Source organism: Theobroma umbraticum, unplaced genomic scaffold, assembly GCF_002168275.2.
Source record: "Theobroma umbraticum cultivar Fairchild unplaced genomic scaffold, ASM216827v3 scaffold_31.0, whole genome shotgun sequence".
NCBI classification, from domain to species: Eukaryota; Viridiplantae; Streptophyta; class Magnoliopsida; order Malvales; family Malvaceae; genus Theobroma; species Theobroma umbraticum.
In genome coordinates, this window is record NW_018397283.1 from 1,194,795 (window position 1) to 1,220,236 (window position 25,442).

The following is a 25,442-nucleotide window of genomic DNA, read 5'->3' on the forward strand; positions in this document are numbered from 1 at the left end:
TCCAAATGAGCTTGGGTTGGGCCTCATGCCCAGTTAACGATTGACTATATCCATAAGGAAACAAGCCTAGTTACCTTACAGGCCTAGGCTTGCCTCAAACCCAACCCTGAATATGGTCTGCCTCACTTCATATAAACAAAAGGAAGCCCTTCTCAAATTCGTTGGAAGCAAATCTCCCCGCTAACTGAAAATTTTGATTGCCGGAATTTTAATCCACCAGTGAAAAGCCGAGCCGCCGACACGTTTTAACCCGGCACGCGCGGCGCGAGTTGCGATCCCCCCAAATCAGGCAACTCAAAAACCAAAGCAAATCCAATTTCACCAGTAAACTCCCTTTCCTTTCGCTCCAAAAGAAGTTGAATAAAAATAAAAGAAAAATCAGAGGCTGAAAAACCCTAACCCTAAACCTAGATTTTCTTCCAATTAGTTTTCGATGGCTAGCGACACCCCAGATTCTCATCGCCGAAAGCACCGTCGTTCTCCGTCCGACGACGAGGAAACTGATAAATCCTCGAAGCGTCACAAGCATCGCCACCACAAACACCGTCACCACCGCCACCGCAGCAAGAAGCACGAAGACGAGGGCAAAGATGGTGTCGAAGATCCCCTCCCTCTTCCCCCTTCGGTTCCTCGACCTGATGATGACGTCGAGGAAGGAGAGATTCTTGATGAGGAACCGGCGGCTGAAATCAGGGTCGTTGAATATCGTGAAGGCCTTGGTGTTCCCAATCCGGTGTGTTTTGTTTACCCTTTGCTTGTTTTAATTCGTCACGGCTTTTCTCTTCGTGGTTAATATTATTGTATTACCTATTGTCGTTTGGTTCTGAGGAAATGGGGAAAAATAATTTGGGCTTGTCTTTAGTTTATTGGAAAAGAATTTAAATCGTTTCTCCCCTTGCTTGATTTAAATTTTATCAAGCAAATTTTGAAATTTGAATGTTGGGAAGTGCTTGAAAAAAGTTTTGTTGCTGACTAAGTTTGAAAAATATGACTTTTTTCATTGAACCCTTTTTTCTCAGTGGCCTGAAGGAGGATCTTTGTTGGAAATTATCATGTGATTGGATTTTACTTTTTTTTTTTTTATGGAATTGGGATAATGAATCTTTGGTTTGTGAGAGCTTGTTAGATTACTGAGTGATATCCCATGCATATGCACTACTGCACAAAGAACATGTGTGAATTGCAAAAAGAAGTATCCCTAGGCGTTTCAATGGAGACTGGTGGCTTACTATTCATTTGTAAGAGCTAGTTACAGTTACTGCATATATATGCTTGTAATTACTGTTTTTTCAACTTTTCAGAATGATACATTGTGAACTTGTGCACTCAGTATTTTTATTTGCATTTTCCTTTTCGGCAGGGAGTTGGTGAAAATAGTAATTTTGTGGATGAGCAAGTAAGGCAGAGTGGTGACAGCAGTGGTGAGAAGAATCAAAATCAGGTTGGATTGTCTAGAAATTTAAGTGTTGAGTCTCAAGGAGAATTAGCCTCTAGAGTTGTCCCTGATAGTCATATCAATGGGGATTTCCCTTCTAAATATAATGTAGAGGATGGAAGGCGGCATGGGCAGTCTAGGTCGCCTTCAAGAAGTGGCAAGAAAAAGAGTTACCATGAGGATGTTGAAGAGGCCAATGACAGGAAGCCAAGTGACATGACAAAGTCATTGTCCTCTGAAAGTTCTGGGGAAAAGTACAAGAAATCAGCTAGCTCACCTTTTGATTTGAGAGATCATGAGTATACTAGGAGTAGATCTGAGTCAGATGATCTTGCTAGAGAAAGGTCACGTTCCCAAAGCATTGTAGATGAGGAGGCTCTTTTGAAAAGAAGCTGCCACCATGAACGAGATCCTAGTCGGGATGGACGACACGGTAGTAGAAACCCTTTAAGGGGTGATGATAGGGAACGAAGTGTCAGTTATGGCAGATATGTAGGCGAAAAAAGGCATCAGAGTATGGAGACACGGGGTAGTGAAAGGAGCAGGGAGAGGGAGATAGACAGGGAACGAAGAAGGGAGAAGGAGCGTGAAAGAAGCAGAGAGAGGGAGATGGATATTGAATGGAGAAGGGACCGGGACAAGGACAGAGATATTGATGGTGAGAGGAGAAGGGAGAAAGAGCGAGCAAGGAGCAGAGATAGAGACATGAGTGGTGAAAGGAGAAGGGAGAAGGAGCGAGAAAGGAGTAGGGATAGAGAACTGGACGGTGAAAGGAGAAGGGAGAAGGAGCGAGGGAAAAGCAGGGATAGGGATCTAGAGAGTGGAAGGATAAGGGAGAAGGTGCTTGATAGGAGCTGGGATAGGGAATCGGATAGAGATAGGAACCGGAAGAAGGAAAGGGATTGGAGCAGGGATCGTAGTAAAGCTAATGACAGAGAAAGAGATAGGAACAAGGAAAAAAATGAAGAATGGAACCAAGAGCGAGAGAGGGAGAGGAGAAGTGACAGGAGTAGGGATAAAGGGAGGGACATGGAGATTGAAAATGATGGCTATAGCGATCGAGATAGGTATAAGAATTATAAGCACCCGAAACGTGATGAAACTGAAACTTACCGGGACAGAATAAGGAAGAATGAAACAGAAAAGGTTTATGGTTCTAACAGTGATCCATTGGCAGGAGATGCAGATAAAATAAAAAGGTATTGCTTATCAGAAAAAGATGTTTTTCATGTTATTTTGTTCTCTCATTAGCTTACTATTTTGTATATTTTTGATTGATGCAGAGATAAAGAGGAGCAAGATGATTTTGAAGAAAGGATTGCATTAAAACTTGCTGAACAAGAAGAGGATGAACTCAGTAGGATTAAAGAGGAAAGTAGGAAGCGAAGACAAGCCATTTTAGAGAAATATAAGAATCAGCATTTACAGCAGCAGACTCTGTCTCATTTAGAGGATGTGAATAAAGGTTTTTGTTATTTGTTTATTTTATTTTGCTGACTTAATTTTTTGGCCTTAATTGTAAGTTGTAATTGAGCTTTGATCTAGGCTAATACTATGTTTATATCTGTGTTACCTGTTTTTGATGCTGTTAAATAGCCTAATAATTTTGTAATCTAAACCAGATAATGAGCCTGTAGAGAACTGCGGGCAAACAGCCGATGGTGGTAACGCTGGTCCAGATGTTCTTGGTGGTGGACATGAAGATCTCATTGTTGCTGACCCATCACTGTCAGTTAGGAAGTCACCTCCAGAAAATGGGCATGCTGCCGCTGAGAGGACATCTGGTGCTGCTGGGCTTGGTGAGGGTACCCCAAAGGTGCGTTGGTTTTCTATTCTATTACATTTGAATCTTATATCATCTCAACTTTTTTTTTTCCTGAACCTGCATTCTTTCTTTAATATCTTAATTTGGATGTGCCGTAGTTTGGCCTTTGTTTTCTAGGTTATTGAGATGTATAATTTTTATTTAATTTTTTGTGCAGAGTGAGAGATCAGATGATATTTTCTGTGATGATATATTTGGGGAAACACCTACTGGAGTTCGTAAATCGGTATGAATCATGTTTGGCTATTTGCTTTTATGTGTTGTATCTCTATATAATTTTGAGTTGAATAACATGGTTTCCACTCCACGGTTTCTTGTTAACCTTGAATCAGTTCTCTTGACATTATATAATGATTCTGATGATGATATGCTACTAGGGTATGAAAGGAATTAATCTTTTGCATAAAGTTGATCGCTAAAGGCAAGCCTGATAAATAACTATGTGTGCTGGTCTAACCATGTTTGAAATTCGGTTTGTCATTTGCTTTTCTTGTATTTTTTGCTTTGGAGAAGCTTTTGTAACATAATTGACTTTTTGGATGGGTAAGCGAGTCTTAACAAGGTGCTTCCAGTGGAAAATAAGTTCACTTGTTTTGTCTTAGCATATGTAAATTGAGAGCTAGGATGACATGGCTGAGAATGTCTGTAAATGGTGTATTTGCAGGGTAAAGGTGATGGCTTGCCGGTTATAAGGAGTGGTCTTCATGACAATTGGGATGATGCAGAAGGATATTATAGTAAGTTTCTAGATTTATTGATGTAATATAAATTTACACATGTATATATTCAAACCCAATTCTCAGATATATGTCTGTATTCATATAACTGTGGTTTTCCTGTCCAGGCTATCGGTTTGGTGAGCTACTTGACAGCCGATATGAAGTGACTGCTGCTCATGGCAAAGGTGTTTTTTCAACTGTTGTACGTGCAAAGGATCTTAAGGCTGGTACTAGTGATCCTGAAGAAGTGGCTATAAAGATCATTCGTAATAATGAAACAATGTGAGTGATCAGTTGCCTGCTCATTGATGCTTATGTTTGTAAATTTTTTTATTTTATATCAAGTTCTCTGATTTTGTTGATTTTACTGCTTGCTTGTATTAATAATGGTTTGATGCAGGCACAAGGCTGGTCAGCTGGAGGTTCAAATATTGAAAAAATTGGCAGGTGCAGATCCAGACAATAAGCGCCATTGTGTTTGTTTTCTTTCAAGTTTCAAGTACAGGAATCATCTCTGTTTAGTTTTTGAGTCGCTTCACATGAACCTGCGCGAAGTTCTCAAGAAGTTTGGTCGCAATATTGGTCTTAAACTAACTGCTGTCAGAGCATATGCTAAGCAACTTTTTATTGCACTTAAGCATCTCAAAAACTGTGGTGTTCTTCATTGTGATATAAAGCCTGATAATATGCTGGTATGTCTTTTTTATTTATTCATTGTTGTAGTTTATTTTTTGAAATGATTTCTCCCTTTAACTTATTGTTCTTCTTTTCAGGTAAATGAGGCAAAAAATGTGCTGAAGCTTTGTGATTTTGGTAATGCCATGTTTGCTGGTAAAAATGAAATTACACCATATCTTGTAAGCCGCTTTTATCGTGCCCCAGAAATAAGTAAGTTGTAATATGAAGCTGATAGTTTATAGTGTGGATGAAGGATTTTGTCTTTTGTTTGATAATCTTTACGTGATTATATCTATGGTAATAGTTTTTGATGCATATTTCTCCATGGTGCAGTTCTTGGTTTGCCTTATGATCATCCAATGGATATATGGTCTGTTGGTTGCTGTTTGTATGAGCTTTATACTGGAAAGGTTCTTTTCCCTGGTCCTACAAACAATGACATGCTACGCCTTCACATGGAGCTAAAAGGTCCTTTTCCGAAGAAGATGCTGCGTAAGGTACATTTCTAATTTGCGTTAGTGATATTTATTTTCTGAGAGATATATTGTACATTGCCTTTATGCTCTTTTGGTTTAATATTTGCTATTTAACCCTCACTTGTATTATAGAACTTTCTTGGCTTGTGCTGATAGTTTTTTATTCTAATTTTGTTTTTGTTCTTTTTATTTTTCAGGGGGCATTTACAGAACAACACTTTGATCAAGATCTGAATTTTCATGCTACAGAAGAGGATCCTGTGACTAAAAAGGTGTTGTTCTTTTCTTTCTTTTTTTTTTTTTGACATGTTTAACATTTATCAATGTCACATGTTTGAAACTTGGATAGAAATTGACATGGTTGCTGTTGTGTTGACCAAAATTCTAATCTTGCTTTCAGACTATAAAGAGGATGATTCTTAACATGAAGCCAAAAGATATGAACTCAATTATTGTTGGCTTTCCTGGTGAGGATCCCAAGATGGTAGCCAACTTCAAAGACCTCCTAGAAAAAATTTTCGTGTTGGATCCAGAGAAGAGAATGACAGTAACACAGGCATTGGCTCATCCATTCATCACGGGCAAGTGAAACATGTTGCTGATTTTATGACTCCAGAAATGTGTTGCGCTAGATATTTGTACATTATGACCTAACTGATATTTAGATATCTAATCTTTGGGAATTGTCTGTCTTTATCTTCTCTGTGCTGGACTAAGAGCTTTGGACACAGTTTCTGGCGTGGTTGAAGTCAAAGGGTGATGTTTGGTCAGGAGTGCTCTTTACTGGCGATTCTTTCAGTGGAATGTACTTTTTCTATTGTAAGACAACTAGCCAAAGGCGTTTTTCTCTCTTGTAATCATTCTTGATTATGGCCATTGTGAAAATTTGTTATTATATTTTCTCCTGCCGTACTTGTTGGAAAATAATGACAAAAATATATATTCAGTTTACTATGGGTTTATGGAACAAAATTTGTTCTGTAAACTAGGCAAGGTGACTCTTCCTTTTTCCTTTTTGCCTTTTATTTTAGTTTTACTGATCTTTTACGGTTGTTGGTTGCCTTTGCATTAATTATTTGTAATGCTTGCCGGTCCCATTTCTTTTCTTGTTGCCAGTTGTTTTTTTTTTTTTTTCTATTTAATCAGAATTGTTTGGGCCCTGGGAAGTCTAATTTGATTTTTCATTCAGGATATCTGCCACTGCTTTGAGGCAACCCTCCAGTGCTTAAATGCTTAAAAGGCACCCAGGAGAAGGTACCTTGGTTTGTTTATTAGGAGCTGTTTTGACACCCTAAAAATTGATTATCTTGATTCTTTTTTGTTGTGATTTGCAAGAGAGATGTATTTTGATAGCTTCTGAGTGTGTACCTATTGACATGCTTGTATAAGGATGATTGGGTTTTAATGCATGATGAGGAATGCTTGCTTCTATTCTTCTATAGTCTGCTTTCACCCGATTTTTTTGTTTTGTACCTTGTTTATGTTTTAATGGTGCCTCGGTGATACTTTTCTGTTGTGGTTGGGTTCTGCTCATTTAGGTAGCCTATATTTGAGTGCTTTTTATGTTTCTTTTGTTTAAGTTCATTTTACTTTTCCTAGAGATATGCATGTCCTAATGAAATTGCATTACATCTGATCCATGGTTCAATTATTCTTGGGGCACTTGCACTGGTCGTCTTGGAGTCAGCTTGAAGGGAAAGTCCATCTCAGTGAGTAATCCCGTTCCTAGTTCCTCTGAATTAATTTGCAATCGTATCTTGTTGAAACCATAAATGTGTTAATGTGATTTTGGTTTGTTATTTTGTTTTTAGGGTGTAAAACCTGTGCCTCCCACCCCTTGTAAGTATTTTTCAATATCATCATCTCAGCATTGTCTATATTGCACGTTTTCAGGAATGCATCAGTGGTGTTCCTTTCTTAAATGTTCTGGAAACTTGGTGTGACTCATGCTTTAAAATCTGTCTTATTAATTCTCAAAGCCAGACTTATCTCTCCATAACTTGAGATTTTAACTTTGTACCTGTCTTATTTGCCCTCGAATTTCCTTGAATAGGCTGAGCCAGTTTATTACTCATGGCTGAAAATCCTTCTGTAAAACTTAGGTGGTGTACCAATAAAATTAGTGCTGCAAAGTCACAAGAGGCTCATCAACTTAGCTTTTTTCCTTGTAAGGTCTTATTGTTTACTCATTAGGCTTGGATAGATGATCTGGTTTTAGTTTATTGATTTTAATTTTAGTTCATAAATGAACAAGGAAATGTGTCTTTCAATTTTATCATCTTGTTTCTGGTACTTGTTAATTTTAGTCTATGATTTGTTCAATCTTTTTCCGCTTGGGACCTTTTTAATTTCAAAGGTTGTCAGTTAGAGTATTGTTGATGAGTTTTTAAGTGTGTGATCTTCTTGAATGTATTGCTGGGGATTTTTTTGAGCTTCTGGAAAAGCAACTTAGAATCCTAAGAGCCTAAGAGCAAGAGAATTCTCGATTTGAATGTAGATGTCTTGCCGAGGTACTGTGGTGCACCTCAAGGGAAGGTAATAATAGTTAAGGTTTAATTTGATTGCTGAATAGCATTTTAAAACAAATAGACTTTTTTTTTTTCTGTTGCCAAAAAAAAAGTGAAGGAAATTTTATTTACATATTCTCTTTATTTTCTTGTAAGGAACAGTATTGCAATATATTATTCTTATCTAGGATTGCTATACAATCAGGTATGAATATAGGGTTGTGATATGATGGGTTGGTTAATGCACACAGGCTGGCTTTGTATGAGGCCCTCCCTATTTCAATGGAAGGGGGAAGTCGCTGTTTTCATCTTTTGTCACTGTAATGGAGTCTAACCTTCATTTCTTGTTTCGCTCTTTGATTTCTTGTTCTTTATTGTTCTTGTTTTTCTCTCTCCCTGTTTTTATCTTGTTTTACCTGTGGTTTCTGTCCTTTTTTTTAAAAAAATTTTTTTTCTGTACTTTGTTGATCTTGTAAACTTGTGAGATGGAAGCTAAATCTATGATTGGTTTTTAATCAGACAATGGTGATCCGGGTTGGCTGGTTGGGAAACACTATTTCTTTCTGTTCTGTATGGAGCCTGATAGTTTAGATTGACCAGTGAGTACCGTGATTACCTGTTTCCAATTGTATGATGATAATTCGTATGACATTGATTTGCGTCTTTTACTATTTTTAAGTTGAATCCAAGTGAGTCCATCATATCTTGTGTTACTTTATGGTTTAATATGTTGAAATGATACTTGAAATTTAAGAGCACTGCTCTGTTAAAAGTGTCATTAGATTGCTCTTGGTTCGATTACATGTTTTGGGTGTCCAGCGGATAATTTGACTATTAGTGTAACCTTTTTTGGTGGGGTGGGTGTGGAATCAGGATACATGGTGGGTGTAGGGTGGTTTTAGGTTAGTTTAAACTTTGAGAGGTAGCTTAGCTTATATTAGTTGGAGTTCTTGCTGCTGTGAGGTTGTGATGTATGCCAACCTGAATGAGCTGAAATTCACTCCACCCTCCCATTCATGGCTCTCCTATGAGGAAAGGTTACTGAATTGATTATCCTGTCATTATGGGTAAACGGCTTTTGTGTTGTTGCTTGTAAGTTTACAATTCTGTACTTGTATACATTCTAGATCATTAATATCTTATTATTTTGGAAGCAATAATGATGTTGTAAATCATACTGTTAGTATGAGTTCATCAGAAATCATATTTTATTGTTTGTTTGTTTGTTTTTCCTTAACCCAATTGTGAATCAATGCATAATTCTGGTTTAGCACATCAAGCTTAAAAGTCATTTTCTTAAAACCTTACTTTTAATTTGCATTAGCTGTGCAGTTGTCTGTCCAATCATGACGTAATCGTATTGTATTAAATAAACATGAATACGATATGACTATTGAAAACGGATGGATGATAGTATTACAGCATGATAAATTTGTTCGAGTTAAATAATTCATATGTGGGTCAAAGATAAATTCGTTTAAATACATAATTAACTGTAATTTTAAATAGGAATTTACTTAATTTCGTGCTGTGTCTAACATTTTGATATGTCGTTACTAGGCTTTGTTAAAAACTAGCTCTTTTTTTTTATCGTTCCTTTGGATTTATGGCTTCTTAGGAGTAGGCTCAAAACTGACATTAATTGCTAGGTTTAAGTGCTTTTAAGATGACCTATGGTAATTTTAATTATAAGGAATGTGATTACAAATAATGTAATCATATGAAAGATAATATTGTAGTATATGGTATATAAATAAAATATAAATTATCAAAGATAATATTGTAATGTTTGATTTATAAGTGTTTTATTAAGAATGTAATGTTAATTTTTATAATTATTTTTATTTATTAAAATGTAAATTTAATATATTTATATCTTTTTATTATTAATATTTATGTAATATTATTTTGTAAATATATTTATAATGTTATATTTTTATTATAATTTTTTATATTATAATATTATTTTTAATTTTTTTAAAAGATAATAGAAATTTATTGACAATCACTATTAATAACTCAACAAAGAAGGGATATTGAGAGTAAGAAAGAGATTTCTCAAAATCTATGTATGAAAAAATAAATTAGAACATTACAAAATGTATAACAAATTTAAAAGCTAAAAATGCTTTGGATAATACTATAAAGTATAATGTAATTCAATTGTATTAGTTTGGTATTGTAATTATTTTTTTGACTGTAATATGATTGGAATGTGATTTTACATTATAATAATTTGTTTAAAAATGTTATAATGTAATTTAATTAAGGATGCTGTATGAAATGAAACTCATTCTTTAAGTAAATGGAGATTAATCACCCTTGACACGATGCCGATTCTATGGTCTATGGTGTTTCTCTTTCTCTAACTGAAAGACCACCAAAATTAAAAAGGATAAAGAAACCCTGCTATACTCGGCATGGGCTTTAGATTAATAATAATAATAATAATGTAAAGAAAGCTGGATGGGGGTGGAGGCATCAATCAGTATTTCTGCCATCTGAACTTGTGTTAGATGATCAAAGCAAATAAAGGTGACGGTGGCTTGTGAGACTGTGACAGGACGGAGCACATTTTATTTTCTACGTTTCTTACTTCATACCCCCTGGGAAATCATTAAGAAACTTCCTGTGGTCCATAGACGCACCACGCTCCCCAGCCCCTTGTGCCACGCACGCTTTGGTTGTATATTTGTACTTTGAAAAAGGCCCAAAAGGAGGGGCAGCTATTGTGAGCATGTTGATGGCACCTGTAGCAACATTTGGGGTCAATGCCGATTGTTCGTCACGTCCCTGGCCTGCATCTGTTGTAACAAAAAATGGGGCCTAAAGAGCCGGCGCCCACTTCCTGGAAATTGACGGCCCAACCGCGTTTCTGCTTTTTGTATATCTTGGTTTCTCATTTGGTTTTCCTGGCAAATTACCCACCCTCTGCTCTTCTTTCAAATAGACTTAGCATGTAAGAAATCTCACCAAAACACGTAAACAATACCATAAAGACCACGCTGTCTGTCTGTCTGTCTGTCTCGCGTCAGCACAGAAAGGTTGAAACAAGCCTTGCCTTGTTTGTTCTCTTCTGTCTGTTAGAAGTATCAGAGAGAGAGAGAGAGAGACTGATTCAACAGTTTGTTCATCTATCAGTCACAAAAGGAGCAGGCTTATCATGGGGAAGAAGCTTGATGCCCTGCTTGGAAGAGCCTTCAAACCCTCCAAGTTCAAGTCACTCATCAGCCTTGCCATTTCTCGTCTTGCTGTTTTCAAGAACAAGCATCAGTCCCGTTGCAACCAGGCTCGCTCTGATGTCGTGCAGATGCTTGAACTTGGCCAACAGGATCGGGCTCTTCTTCGAGTAAGATATGATCGACATTCTTTGTTTTTTCTGTTTTCTAGTTTCGAGCTAAACTCTGGGTTTCTTTTTGGGACAGGTTGAGCAGGTGATCAAGGAGCAAAACATGTTGGACGTGTTTGTTATGCTGGAAGGGTATTGTAATCTCGTCGTCGAAAGGGTCCATCTAATTGAACAAGACAGGTTAGTTTCTTTGATCATTTTTCCTGTTTTTTCCTGTCAGAGCTCTTGATAAACCTGGGATTGTATTTTTGTTGCAGAGTATGCCCCGACGAGCTTAAGGAGGCAATATCTGGCTTGCTCTTTGCATCTTCGAGGTGTGGGGATTTCCCCGAGCTTCAAGAGATTCGTGGGGTTTTCATGTCTCGCTATGGCAAAGAATTCGCTGCTCGTGCCATCGAGTTGCGCAACAACTGTGGAGTGAACACTAAGGTAAAAGAATCTTGATTCGGATTATCAAATTGGATAGGAACAGAAGTTGTATGCTTAGTCAATCTCCCACCAACCCCCCATCACCCCAACACAAGAAAGAAAATTCTAACAGTCCCCTCTGATAAGACCTGAAAAATTTATATCCTCATAGTATCAGTAACTAATACCAAATTGGAACTTATAGTTGGATTATCGGATATGTTAACATTCCTGAGATGAACCTGTTTTTCAAAGTTTTAGCACTGATATCTTTGCACTCGGTGGCAAGACATAGTGTATGTATTGGTGAAGTACTAGGCTAGTCGGATGAACCAGAAAAGTAGAGGGAACCACTTCTGTTGCTGACGGAAGACGCTAAAATGATTAATTTGAGTTATGAATGGTTCTCACAGAATAAGGATATGAGATATGTGCATATTTGTGCATAAATGAACATAGTAATAAAAATCTCCTAGCTATTCTTTGTGAATTGCGTTTAGTTGAATTCTGCAGTATGTAATAACATGATCTTTTGGGTCATACAGATTATACAAAAGCTGTCAACCAGACAACCAGACTTGCAGAGTAGAAGGGATGTGCTCAAAGAGATTGCTGCTGAGAACGGCATTGCTTTACAGTTTGAGGAGACCTCTCGTTCCAGCGAGGTATGCAATTTACTATCGAGGATCAACAGGGTTTGACAAAAATCAGTTTTTGTTATATGCTGAAAATATAGAAATGAAAACTCCTGGCATGGCAATTGTGTTATTGATACAGGAAAATTTGGATGGAAGCAAGAAGCAAAGCCAGCCCAAGCTAGACACATCAGCTAAGGCAGGTAGCATTGGAGGAGATGATGATGGGTTCTCTGATTCAATGAACGCAAGGAAAAAGTACAGGGATGTGGCTGATGCAGCTCAAGCAGCATTTGAGTCAGCTGCTTATGCTGCAGCGGCTGCAAGAGCAGCTGTGGAACTCTCTCAGTCTGATTCTCATGATCCTGATGATCAGAACAGTCCCAATAGTCGAGGAAAAAGAGTGTCTGACAGACATGAATCTAATTCTAAAGATAAGCAAACTCATCCTGGTGGTCAAGCAGAGGAGTTGAATGAGAGCAAGAAGACACCAGAAATCTCAAGTCCTTCAAGTGAAGGTTCTGCAGAAGGAACCCTTGACCTTAGGACAATGTCCTTAGACGAAGTGGACCCAATCAAGCTATTGGAAAAGGAAGTAGTTATTCATGAGAGTGACGATGAAACCTATGATTCCCATGGTTTGAGTTTTGATATGAATGCAAGGAAGCTAAAAGACAAGGTCCAAGATACAGATAAGGATGATGAGCCCTCAGAAAAAACTGGACTGACATTTCAGTACTCATCAAATAAGCAAATCCCTTCAAGCCTTCGTGCTGGCCAGAAGGTGGAGACTGAAACTGAGAACCCCACAGCACATGCAGCCAAAAGTTCTGAGATGAAAGGTAAACAACACTTTACCATAAACAAGGGTTTTTCTGTGAGGAGTAAACAAGTGCGGGGGTACTGAAGAGCATGGGTATATTAAATGTTTGTAAGTTTGGTGAGTTGCATGATAGCATTGGTTGAGCCGCATGATAGCATTGGTTGAGTCTACAGGCTGGGTTTTATTATTTGATTTGTTTTTGTTAATTTTTGTAAGATGTAAACTCAATGTAATTGTTTTGTAATGATTTTGAAAGTTTTTGTGAAGCGAAAATTTTGGAGAAACTTGTGAAGTTCCTAACGATAATGCTACCTACAATCAAAATATGGATTATCCTCAAGGCATGGACTCCCTAGAACCAGAATTCAAACACTACTTGAACAAGCTTAATGAATATAGCAGGCAAAGGCACAAAGGAATAAAGGTGCATTTAATGGGAATGAATTTGCAGCCTCAACTAATGTGATAAAAATTGTCCATTTACTTAGCGAAAACATTAATTCATTTATCTTTAATGTAAGTTTAAAACATCATTCATCTACATAGGCAAATGCATATGCATCCACAGGCAAACAAGTAGCTCAATCAAGGGTTATGGTTACAAACTGTTATCTAATATGCAGCTCAAAGGACAATGCTTTGGCTTGTACTATTATTCAAAGGTAATTCTATAAAAACAAGCATCATCCACCATTTTATATCACGACAAAACATTCGCATGTAATGCTCATGTGATGTGAAATTCACTCTGTAGGATCCAGAAGTAAAGATTTAGATCTAACAAGGATGAAGAATCTACAAATATCTGGAACAGATTTATCTCCAGAGAAATGCCAAAATCCATGTCTGAGTTGATGAACGAGTTTAAGTTATTGGCCTCTGGCCCGCTTCTTCCCCTGCTGAAGGAGCTCAGAGAATGATTGCAAATTCACACCAACATCTTCATCATATTCAATTCCCAGTTCCTCCTGCAAACATTAAACAGTGTCAGAGAGAACCTTTATGACGCCAGATGCGGGTATTTGCCAACAGAATGACATTTTCGAACCTTGAATTCCTTTACATCCTTAGTTGAGTTCTCAGTGATAGCATCCCAGAGATCCTTGAACATCCTTCTACGCCTTCTCCACTGGCTCATTTTCTCTGAATAGATGGCTTCAACTGCCCTTTTTTCCTCTGGCCTAACCAGGGTAACTCCTCCACGTAATTTAACTAATTTGTCCTCCATTTCCTTGACCTGATGCATAATAAATAACGTAAAAAATTTTCCCACTTGTTTGGGTTAAAACATTTCTGCAGCTAATCTTTACAAAGTGAAACGAAAAGCTTCCATAACTTAGCCATAACCCTGACCTCTTTCCTCAGTTTTTCTTCCTTGCCATATATCTGTTCCAGTGTTAAATTTGACTGCAAAATTTTAATTTCTGCAACAACAGTATACATCCGTGTTTGCATAATTCAATTCAAGAACATTCCCATAACCAAAAGGATTAGAATCTTAAGACCAGTGCTGACATGTTGAAAGAGTATCAGCTACGCCTTCAGCAAAAACAATAATCTGATGTTCAAGGATTATTACCTCCCTCAATCCCAGTGATTGCTTTCTTTTGTTGTTCGAGCTGTTCCTGCAGTTTGGCATTCTCTTCCTTCATGGAAGCAAGCTCTTCATTGTTGGGGATATTGAACTGGGCTTGACGGGCAAGGTATATCTTCTGCTTACCATACTCTTTAAATGAAATCTTCCCGCTATCAGCAAGTGTATCCAGTGTTTTTTGAATGGATGCCTTTTTGAGGTTAAACTTTTGCAAAGAATCAGCCACATTTTGAGAATTTAAAGGCCGATTTTGCTAGTTTAGAAAAACCAAAAAAAAAAAAATAACAAACCCAAGTTAGGTTTACTACAGCTGAAGGACCTAAATATCAAAAAACAGAAAAATTCTCCGTTTGGTTGCCAAGAAAATGAAACAAGGAGAAGAAAAGAAGAGGTGAGTGAGGCATGAAAAAATCACGAAAACAATGACCTTAATGCAATCTTATTAGAGAAATCTTAGCTTTAGTCGGTTTCCTCTAGCAATCAGTTTAATTTAAACCTAACTGAAGCCAGAACAAGTAACGCAAGATTTTGAACAGAAATCTGCAAACGAAAGAAGAAAACGAAGAAGCTTACCTCGTTCACGTAGTTGAGCACGATTGCTGCATATTAAAATTAGAAAAAGGAAAACGTAAGAGGCAAGCTTTGGTCAAGGAGGATAATATAAGGGGAGAAATTATAATTGAAAATCGGCGCCGGAAATCAGCAAAGAAGCCTTCGACGGAGAGAGAGAAAAAGAGAGAGAGAGTCGGCGGTGGTACCTTCGGTGCTATCGGATTTCGGAGCCATCGATCGGAGAATTTTCAATTCAAATGCGCGGGAAAGTCGATTTCCTCTGAGAAATTTGTTTTCCTTCGAAATGGAGCGTTGGGCAAAATAAGGTAGTGGTAGGATTCAAAACGACGCCGCATGACATTCTTGAATAAAAAAAAAATAAACCAAAGGCGGAAAATTGGCTGTTCAGTGTGGATGATGAGTGAACCACGTATGACAAACTCACCCCCAATTTCATCAGCTAAGCAAGGAGATGAAGAGGAAGTGAATCGGTGAAGGACATGGCTTTGATAGCAACTCAAGCTTTTCTGTGCAACACCCATGGCGCGTTTCTTCCAGGACCCAGACCTAGACCTTTCGATTCTGACCGTTCTTCACTCTCTCGTCACCACCTCTATTACTGCAAACATCCCGGAAAAACATGGCCTGCAGTCTCCTTTTCTATCCCCATGAACCCAACGCCCCTCCATTCTACGGCCACCGTATGCCGCGCGTCTCCCCGCAAGTCCACTGCCGTGAGTCCAGCCTCGGAAGAATGCGACGGTGATAGTTTGCGGCGAATCTTTCAGGTGGCTCTCTGGACCGCTGAGGCTGTTTACATCTCGTGGCTCTTTTTGCTGCCTTATGCTCCTGTATGCATGGCTACTTCTTTTTCTTTTCTCAGCTTCTCTTCATTTCTTACAAACAAAAAGACTGATGATCAATTTCTCTTTTTCTCTTTTGGAGTTTACCAGGGAGATCCCGTATGGGCAATCAGTTCAGAGACAATTAACGCTCTCATTGGCCTTTCTCTCAATTTCTTCTTCATCTTGCCTTTGACGAATGCTGGTACACTCGACAGCTCCTGGGATTGCTATAGTATTTGGTTTTGCAAAGCAATATTTTGTTTACATTGCTACTCGGATTTGGACAAAAAAAAGATCTTTTTTTATTGTTTTTTTTCCTTGATATGATGGTCAATACAAGCAAATGAACCTTTTTTGGCAGAGTAGTTGGCATTCGTCTGATTGATGCCCCAGTTCTTCACCCGGTAAGCATCACATCATATTTAGGTGAAGTGAAAGTTTTGTTCTTTCCCATGAAGGCTTATTCAATCTAATATATGTCAGATGTCTGAGGGATTGTTCAACTTTGTTATTGGGTGGACGCTAATGTTTGCTCCATTGTTGTACACGGATTGTAAGAGAGACAGATGCAAAGGTTCCCTTGATGTTCTTTGGGGTCTGCAGATGTTCCTCACAAACAGTATGCTTCCTTCCAGACTCTCAAGTTTATGTTAAATCCGATCACTTCGCATTTGTTTAGCAATTAAAATGTTTACTGATGCTTTTGCATCAATTTTGCGATCATACAAAGGATCATCAACAGAATATCATAGTTTATTTTTGAAGCAAATGCTTAATTCCTCCATTATGTGATGCCAGCATTCTTAATTCCTTACATGGCAATCCGGCTGAATGAAGCTGATGCAGACGGCCCTCCTAGCAAGCGCTCTCCGCTAGGCTCTGTGATGACAAATGGTGCACCCGTGGTGGGATTGATTGGTGGTGCTGTATGTCTGTTATCTGCAATATGGGCTCTCTTTGGGCGAATGGATGGTGATTTTGGGAGCATAACAGATAGATGGCAGTTCCTGATAAGTTATTTGGGATCAGAAAGGCTGGCATATGCCTTCATTTGGGATATATGCTTTTACATAATCTTCCAGCCTTGGTTGATAGGTGAGAACCTACAAAATGTTCAGAGAAGCAGGGTACCTCTAGTAAATTACCTTAAATTTATCCCTGTGGTTGGCTTAGTTGCCTATCTTCTCTTTTTGGAGCTGGAGGAGGAAAAATAGTTTGATGCTATATACTACAGCGATTTCTGACGGATCCGAGTCTAGAAAAGCCTTATGAATGTTGATGTATGAAGAGGAGAAGTTTGTAGCTATCCTTTCTGTAAAAGGGAGCAAATGAAAACTGTCCCAATTTTTTTCCATGGTGAGAATTCTTGAACAGAGATATGTAATTGAGAATGAAGTTCTGATAAGAGATGAAGCTTTCCTTGCATCTGTTTCACTTTGTTAAGTAGTTAATTCAAAGAAGGAGAGAAGTCTCATTGTTGGAATGGTGTAATGTAGCCATTATTAGCTTCCTCATATATTGATTAAGAAAAATAAAATCAAACAGAGACAAAAGCAAATTGAGAAAATAAAAGTGACAGGAAAGTTTAGCTAAAATACAAGATTAAGAGGCTGACCAATGCTGCCCAATGAGGCCATTCTGCAGAGCTGATTGAAATGCAACAAATGCAGGCTTAACGAGATCTCAATTGTAAATCAAAATCCAATAGCTGAAATATAACAAGCAGGCCAAAAAGAAGAAGAAAACCCAGGGTATATCCTACATTGCACATCTAGGAGAGGTTGCCACCACTTTGCTGCCATAGATTGATGATGTCAGTGGCCTGATTAAGAAGGATAATCATCTTCTTCTGAGATATCCATGGCTTACTTTCTAGAGTGGCCTTGAGCTCTTCCCATGCATCTTTCCTTGGCCAAAAGAAGTACGGACTTAGAGGAACAGTGCCATGCCCGGGTATCACCTGATCAAGACCAAGCCCGATGTTCTTTTCCATCCATATGAATTTCAAAACCAGCCTCGGCTTCTCCACCTGCTTCACTACCACCTTCTACAAAATAGACAACAACTCGTTAAATCAAGCAAAACACATAAACGCAAGAAAGCATCTGCAGGTGTAGCAGGTAGCTGTAGTAAGAGAAAGCAGGGGATTTGAACCTCAGTTTCTCGAGAGGTCGTGACAGATGGTATTTCAGTTTCTGTGGATGTCTCAGCTGTAAGTGTCTCAGGGGCTGCTGAAGCAGTTAGTCTTTCAATTCTCGAAGTGGGTACGATTCCTTTTGCCAGACTGGTCGATGACTGTCTCAAACCGGCCATTGTCTTAAAGAAAATGGCGGTGTTGAATGATTTCAAGGCGGGTTTCTGATAGGGAAGTGAATGCCAAGTGAAAGTACTATTAACACTATATTGAGTTGCCATGGATAACATTTTCTACAGCGGAAAGAAAGACGCAGAGAGAGAAAGAGTGTGTTTATGTCTCAAGTTGCTCCATCGTGTCTCTCTCCCACTGATCAGAAAGAGTTGGGATTGGATAAGGGATATGGGGCAGTGGCTATGGGGCTTTGCTCTCTGCGTAGGAGGAGGTTTAGGGGCCTTTTCCCAGGCTTGGGGCTTTTCCCAAGGTCCATTCAACTCCCCAAAACAGGTTAACCCGGGCAAATTCTTAACCTCTTAAATATATGGTTTGATCCGTCGTATTTATAGATTAAATATTTTTAAAAAATTAATTACATATTGAATTGGTTCAGTTTTAGATTAAAAAGTTAAAATTATATTTTTTTTATAAATTATAATATTAAAATTTATAAACTTTATCTATACTTAAAAGACATGAAACGAAAATTAATAATGAAAATATATTTTTTATATAAATTTAAAAATAATATATATAATTAATTTAATATTTTACTTGGTTTGGTTTAAAAATTTTAAAATCAAGAATTGATCAAATAAATCAATTGGATCAAATTTTTGGACTAATAGATCTAATGGATTAATTGGACTGAATTATTTTACTCAAATTGCATTCGATTTGGTTGGATTATTGATCCGGTTCAATTTTACTCACCCTTATCCTTAGATTACTTTTATATATCTTTCTTTAAAGCTTAATTAATTTAAAAATAGTCATAATTCGTAATTATGAACCAAACAATTATATGGATTTAAGTTTAACTGCCTTTTTTTTTTCTGTTTTTGCTAAAAGTAATTGTAATATTCCTTATTTTAGCATGTGATATAAATTATATACCATGCATCCATGTAATGAATATTTAATTCGAGTGCGTGCCCCATACTTTAATAATTTAAGGGAATTATTTTGTATCACTATAAGAATCTAAAGGCTTTATATTGTTTTGAATAAGTGAAGAGATTTCAATTTATTGGTTCACATCTTAGTTATGTATAAAGCAATGGTGACATCCATAAACCCAAAAAAGTGACTAATGTAATTGGTAGCTTTTTGATAGGAACCTTCCTGCCCTAACCCTGCTGGATTTTATCTGTAGATTATTTGTCTTCATTAGAAAGGAAACAAGAAAATGACTTGAATCATTTAAAAAAACTCTTTGAATCATAAACTAAACTTAAACACATTCTTGTCTTTTCATTTATGCTCATATAAATCTTTAATTTTAATGAAAAATTAACATTACAATGTCTTTTCCCGTGATATATGATATGATTTAATAACGTAACTATATAATCCATTTTATATCAATTGGGATGTTACCATGTCAATTGCCATTTGACTACGGTAGTTGCTACATGACCATGTGGATAAAATATTTCAATAAGTATTAGTTTTGATGAGTTATTAATTTTTTTTTTGTTAAAATTAAGGGTTTGTATAATTATAAATCAAATGATATTGAAATTTTTAGATACAATAAAAGAAAAGAAATTTAATTGCATGAAATAGACATAATACAAAGGTTTTTTAAGTGCTTAAGCCAAAGAGAAGGTATGGTATTGGACCTATTGGTGGGGGGATAATTGGGGATTCAAGTGGATGCTATCTAATTATGGGCTCTTTTTCCTTTTCTTTGAAAGTGGAACTTGGTACATTTGGACATCATTCCACTTGACAAAGTCCTTATCTACAAAATAAAATATTATTTTTTATCAAAATTTAAAATTATGAATAAAATATATGAAAATATCTCATTACAAGTATAATATGAATTGCACAATTTATTTCGAGAAAGGATTGAAATTTATGATGTGATGAGTGAATTATTTTTATTGTGTAATCAATCATATGTACCGAAAAAATATGGACACTTAAATTCATTAAAAGGGGAAAGAAAGCAGAGGAAGGTCAGGAAATGTAAGAATGACCAAAGATTTCATGCCTTTACATGATTGGGGTCAAGTGAACATTCAACATTGCACATGGATACTTTCCACAATCGAAACAGTTGGTACCTGGATAACTAAGGGGAACAATTGTCTGCAACTTGAGAGCCACAGATAAGGTATAGCATGAAGATTATGGTAGACCCTCTCATTGTCTCATCTAATTTATGATTGTGGGGATAAATTCTAGATTTCCAATGAGCCTGGTCCGCTTGTAGATGATGATGATGACAGAATATCCTCCATGTCTCTGTGCGTTGGTAACTCATCCTATAGACCAAAAGGTAATGCAATTTCGTATGGAAAAGTCACAGTCATGGAAGATCTGTGGAATTATACGACCCCGCCATGAAAAAGAAAAAGAAAGAAAAAATGACATGGTTCCTCCGTACTGGGATCTGGACTCTCATATAGAAAAGAAATATAACTTGGCCACTATTGCAACCAAATTCCTTTTGGTTTCACATGTGTTTTTGTAACAGGATTAGCTAAACCTCCATGTGACATTTTAATCAACATAAAATAATCCTGGTGTATAAATAGGATAGTTAAAGCACTGTTTTATTCAAATCAGAGAATGGTATATGTCGAAAGCATGCTTGAATCCTGAAAGCTCAAAGCTCAAGCAGGAAAGAACAAGATCAAAAAGGAAAAAGAGCAATGTTGCTAGCAATTGGTAAAGAAAGTGCCATTCTTGGCTGGAAGTGCATGTGGCATAGAATTGGATAAAGGGGAAAAGGATTGTTGGTGTGAGGTTTTACTATCGACATGGTCTTCATCATCGGTACATGGATGCTGTATTTTGGTAGGAAAATGCAAGTCTATAGCAAGTTTTTGTAGGCAGGAAACTGAAGCTTCCATCATTGGTACAAACCCTACAAATTTAGTCCCGATCGATTGTACTTCTGTAAGTTGTCCTTTTCCTTGTTCCTAAACTGTGTCAATTACTAAATCAATGGCTTCCAAAGTAATGTTCTTCTCCGAAACAAGACTTCAATATGCTGTGATAGCTTTAATGCCGATTTTTTTTGGTTAAGTTGACTGGTTTATGGTGCTTGTTTAATGATTTGGGTGCATTATCCATCAAGAACTTGTTTTAATTGTTTTGACTTTGTTTGATCTTTCTCTTGCAAACGTCTGGGATTGAACATGCAGATTTGTTGTCCGGTGAAGAAGAGAAGGGGAGAAAACGGTGATGAAAATGGGGTCTCTGAAGCATGATTGGGCAGATAACAGTCAGGCAAGGCTGCCTCTTTTGGTCAGCTCTAGGGGAGATGAAGGTACAGGTAGTAGATGGACGTATCTGAAAATTATGAGAGCAAAACTCAAGAACTCTTGGGATGATTTGATAGATTTTGCAAGGAAATCATTGGAAATGGGTCGTTCTGATCCCAGGAAAGTCATATTTGCAATGAAAATGGGACTGGCATTGTCAATTGTGTCTTTGCTCATATTCTGGAAAGGATCATATGAGGATATTGCACAGTATTCAATTTGGGCAATACTCACAGTCATAGTGATGTTTGAATTCAGTATAGGTATTAGCATACTTATCAATTCAACATTACCTAGATTAATTTTTGGCTGTCTTTTCTGTTTCAAAGTCAGTTTTTCTGAATTCCCAGGAAAAGTTCATTATTTTCTTTTAAGCAGGTGCAACCTTTATCAAAGGATTCAATCGCGGGTTGGGAACACTCTGTGCTGGAATACTTGCATTTTGCTTTGCTGAGCTATCGTTGGTGGCTGGCAAGTTCGAGGAAGGTGTTATTGTTATAAGTATTTTCATAGCAGGTCAGTGTGATTGGGAAGGTTAATAAGCTGTTTAGCTTGAAGCCAAAACAAACTCATTTTCTCCATTTTTAACTGTGTCTCTTTGCTGTGGATAGGATTCTGTGCATCCTATTTGAGGCTGTATCCGACCATGAAGCCTTATGATTATGGATTCCGTGTATTTGTATTAACATATTGCATCCTTATGGTAGCCGGTAACAGGACTAGGGCATATACTGAGGCAATTGTGACTCGATTGGTACTCATTGCAGTTGGGGCAGGTGTTTGTTTTGTTGTAAATATATGTATATATCCGATTTGGGCTGGCGAATCTCTGCATAACTTAGTGGTGAAAAATTTTAAGGATCTTGCCACTTCTTTGGAAGGTTGATTTTTTTCTATTTCAGAAAGTTCTTTAATCTACCAATAGGTGCATCAATCTTACATTTCTTTGTTCACCATCTTGTCTTTTCCAGGCTGTGTTAATGGATACTTGAAGTGTGTTGAATATGAGAGAATTCCCTCGAAAATTCTTACGTACCAGGCTTCTGATGATCCACTTTATAATTGTTATCGATCAGTGGTGCAGTCTACAAGCCAAGAAGATACTTTGGTATGTTGCAATTGCCATAATAGGTTTATGCAACAGTTTGGCTTGTTGGGCAAATGATTCCAGGGATTGTAAGGATTTTCAAATCTTTTGCAGCTTGGATTTGCAGTTTGGGAACCACCCCATGGCCGTTACAGAATGCATAATTATCCCTGGGAGAACTATGTTAAAGTCAGTGGAGCAGTGAGGCATTGTGCATTCATGGTTATGGCACTGCATGGGTGCATCCTTTCAGAAATACAGGTGACTATATCCACAATCCTGCCCATATTTCTCTCTTTGAAACTGTTACATAGAAGCACAATGACGCTGGATAATCAACTGAAAGTAGCAGATAAGATGCATTGATGAATTTAACACAGAAAAATCTTTACAGTTTTAGGACTCTAAAACAGGCTGCAGACTGCTGCCTTCTGACTTCTCAATGCAGAGCAACACCTAGGAAACCTGCTCCTCAATTTTCCCGAAACAGGAGTCCTTCAATTCAGTTCAGTAGTAAGGAAAATAGGGCCATTCTATCTGAATGATTCTCAGCATTCTGGAATTGGTTTTGTCCCGGTTGGTTGAATGTGTATTTTTGAAGAATTATGTTTACTTTTACAATCTGAGCTGCATGTGCTTAAAATCATCATGAATGATTGAGAGTTTTGACAAAAATTTGCATTGTGGAGGCTATGTAACTTTATGGTGTAGGCCATAGCTGACAGGCCATAACTCACTTTTCCTTTTTTACTTCACATCATTTCTGTCATGACGTTCAAAATGTAGGCCTCCCCCGAAGGAAGAAAAGTATTCTCTAGCGAGCTTCAGAGGGTTGGGACAGAAGGTGCTAAAGTGTTACGAGAGCTCGGAAACAAAATAGAGAGGATGGAGAAACTGAGTCCTGGTGACATACTTCAAAACGTCCATGAGGCAGCCGAGCAGTTGCAGAAAAAGATAGACCAAAAGTCTTACCTTCTAGTGAATTCTGAGAGCTGGGAAATTCAGGCAAGGCCCAAGAAACTCGAAGAACTTAAAAACCTCGTGGAGGCACAGGAAGATAAGAACATGCAGTTGGGGTTTAAATCATTGAGTGAAGCTGTGCTGGACGTGAGGTCAATACCTGCCAGGACAGCTTCTCTACCTCCATCCGAAGCTGCACAAAATATGTTAAGGAGATGGCCCTCGAACCTCTCATCTAAGGCTGAGCCATTCGTCAAGGGAGACGATAGCAAAACATACGAAAGCGCCAGTGCCCTGTCCTTGGCAACATTTGCTTCGCTTCTGATAGAATTTGTTGCTAGACTAGGCAATCTGGTGGACTCCTTTGAAGAACTGAGTCAGAAAGCCAACTTCAAGGAGCCTGTCATCAACATGCCAACTGGTAAGAAAAGGGTCAGCACTTGGGTTGTCTAGGGTGATCATGTCGTTCATTATTAGAGGGTGGTGGGGTCATTCTTGGTTCAACGACCACCATATTTACAGGAATTTCCATTGGATTTGGTGATAGATCTTCTGTCCCGTTCGATTGTCAAAGTCATAATAATTCGGTCAAGAGCCAAAAGTTCTCACTCCAAAGCATCTACCCAGCTCAATCAGCGGACTTATTGCTACTGTTAACAGTTAAGCATGTGAAAGTTGGTTCAGCATATTCACCAAATTAATCGAAAGATAATGAAGAACTTGCTTTCACCATCTCCAAATCCGTGATTGGGTTGAAGCCATTGGACTAATGTTCACACAAACTATATGATCTTTCCAATATAGGCAGCTATCTCTTCACGAGACTCTTTCTGCCTTAACCACCCACTACATTATCTTAAGTTGCCATGGTCCCCAAGGAGAAATAGGAGATGGCCCCCGATTGATTTGGAGAGGGGCAGCCATGGAAGAATCACAATAAAGATTGATGTTAAATAGGATATTAGCCTTAAAAACTCAGTTATTTTTCTATGTAAATACATCTTTTTTTAGGTATAATATTTGCACAAAATTTTAAACTATTAAAAAAAATTTAAATAATTTTTTTAATTACGTTAATTAAGTTTCTATATTTTTATTTCAAGTGAAATAAAATGTTACTTGTTATTCATGCCACGAAATATGCTGATATATCATAATAATAATGTGATAGGTTCATACAATAAAATGATATTCCCTTATGATATTTTCACCTTTCATTTTAATTATAAATATTTATTTAATTTAAAATAAAAATAAATAAACTTAAGTGAATATAATTGAAATAATAATTTATTTAAATTTTTTAAATAATTTATAAACTTTTTTTTTGAATATTATACCTTTTCTCTGTACAAAATTATAATTAAGAGCAAAAAAAACCAATTGTCTCAAATTTGTTTGCTTCTGATTATACTTTTGTCTTTGTTATATTCATTCACTTGGTATCAAGCCATTAGCAAGTAGTGGCATGATCAGTGATGCGGCGGGATTAGGCAGAGATGGTCTATTGAAGTTCGGAAGGAGCAATTCTGTTTTTCAGAATATGATATAAAAGTAAATACTTTCTGAAAATCTCAGTAAAAAAGAGCTGAACCACCATGGAATTTCTTCATTTACCATTTACCTGCAGGCATCTTGGTTTCTGAGTAGGATGAAAGTGATGGTTTCGAGTTCAAGAAAGAAAGGGCCAATGACCCCATGCCATTTTTATTTTCTAGACTAGATGAGATGGTAGTTCAGAGTTCAGACCCCACACCAGGTATCAAATCTCGATTATGCAATAAAATAAAGCATAAAGACATGCGGGTCAGGGCAGTCATTGTAATTACGAACATGGAACAGATTAAAGAAAGTCGCATGAATCTGATTTAGATCGGCTTCCAACCATTTTCATTGGTAATAATCCTTGTTAATCCTC

The 25,442-nt window shown here is 37.4% G+C and overlaps 6 protein-coding genes across 22 annotated transcripts; 4 read left to right on the forward strand and 2 right to left on the reverse strand.

Moving 5' to 3' along the window:
• Positions 1-152: 152 nt before the first annotated feature.
• Positions 153-8,877, forward strand: LOC110428226 (uncharacterized). 16 transcript variants are annotated; one of them, XR_016352186.1, is made up of 16 exons: positions 153-733; positions 1,361-2,634; positions 2,719-2,900; positions 3,058-3,251; positions 3,418-3,486; positions 3,925-3,997; positions 4,105-4,261; positions 4,380-4,671; positions 4,753-4,867; positions 4,991-5,154; positions 5,331-5,405; positions 5,534-5,952; positions 6,323-6,842; positions 6,945-7,668; positions 7,846-7,960; positions 8,160-8,877. XR_016352186.1 is itself a non-coding variant. In XM_021443991.2 (12 exons), exons 1-12 carry the CDS (start codon positions 434-436, stop codon positions 5,720-5,722), a joined length of 3,084 nt encoding a protein of 1,027 aa, XP_021299666.1. In that variant the 5' UTR covers positions 153-433; the 3' UTR covers positions 5,723-6,144. The 16 variants fall into 16 exon arrangements, 1 of the variants encoding a protein (XP_021299666.1); XR_016352187.1 differs by having other exon boundaries at positions 7,892-7,960; XR_016352192.1 differs by having other exon boundaries at positions 6,945-6,972; positions 7,892-7,960.
• Positions 8,878-10,547: 1,670 nt separating this feature from the next.
• On the forward strand, positions 10,548-13,139 carry LOC110428228 (Regulator of Vps4 activity in the MVB pathway protein). The gene is made up of 5 exons (XM_021443993.1): positions 10,548-10,989; positions 11,066-11,169; positions 11,247-11,418; positions 11,943-12,062; positions 12,175-13,139. The coding sequence occupies exons 1-5, from the start codon at positions 10,804-10,806 to the stop codon at positions 12,937-12,939; spliced, it is 1,347 nt and encodes a 448-aa protein (XP_021299668.1). The 5' UTR covers positions 10,548-10,803; the 3' UTR covers positions 12,940-13,139.
• AHP2 (Tat-binding protein 1(Tbp-1)-interacting protein (TBPIP)) lies at positions 12,957-15,315 on the reverse strand. Its single transcript, XM_021443997.2, has 6 exons — positions 15,208-15,315; positions 15,023-15,048; positions 14,435-14,702; positions 14,209-14,279; positions 13,904-14,092; positions 12,957-13,823 (listed from the first exon to the last, which is right to left on the reverse strand). The coding sequence occupies exons 1-6, from the start codon at positions 15,233-15,235 to the stop codon at positions 13,725-13,727; spliced, it is 681 nt and encodes a 226-aa protein (XP_021299672.1). The 5' UTR covers positions 15,236-15,315; the 3' UTR covers positions 12,957-13,724.
• A 177-nt stretch (positions 15,316-15,492) lies between these two features.
• Positions 15,493-17,387, forward strand: LOC110428229 (uncharacterized). 2 transcript variants are annotated; one of them, XM_021443994.2, is made up of 5 exons: positions 15,493-15,852; positions 15,955-16,048; positions 16,213-16,250; positions 16,330-16,465; positions 16,645-17,387. In XM_021443994.2, exons 1-5 carry the CDS (start codon positions 15,502-15,504, stop codon positions 17,058-17,060), a joined length of 1,035 nt encoding a protein of 344 aa, XP_021299669.1. In that variant the 5' UTR covers positions 15,493-15,501; the 3' UTR covers positions 17,061-17,387. The 2 variants fall into 2 exon arrangements, with proteins under 2 accessions (XP_021299669.1, XP_021299670.1); XM_021443995.2 differs by having other exon boundaries at positions 15,493-15,789.
• A 124-nt stretch (positions 17,388-17,511) lies between these two features.
• On the reverse strand, positions 17,512-18,377 carry PSRP3/1 (Ribosomal protein PSRP-3/Ycf65). The gene is made up of 2 exons (XM_021443998.1): positions 18,001-18,377; positions 17,512-17,893 (listed from the first exon to the last, which is right to left on the reverse strand). Exons 1-2 carry the CDS (start codon positions 18,268-18,270, stop codon positions 17,618-17,620), a joined length of 546 nt encoding a protein of 181 aa, XP_021299673.1. The 5' UTR covers positions 18,271-18,377; the 3' UTR covers positions 17,512-17,617.
• Positions 18,378-20,893: 2,516 nt separating this feature from the next.
• Positions 20,894-24,483, forward strand: LOC110428274 (aluminum-activated malate transporter 9-like). Its single transcript, XM_021444060.1, has 7 exons — positions 20,894-21,109; positions 21,358-21,740; positions 21,856-21,993; positions 22,089-22,358; positions 22,449-22,585; positions 22,679-22,825; positions 23,351-24,483. Exons 2-7 carry the CDS (start codon positions 21,398-21,400, stop codon positions 23,975-23,977), a joined length of 1,662 nt encoding a protein of 553 aa, XP_021299735.1. The 5' UTR covers positions 20,894-21,109; positions 21,358-21,397; the 3' UTR covers positions 23,978-24,483.
• Positions 24,484-25,442: the final 959 nt, after the last annotated feature.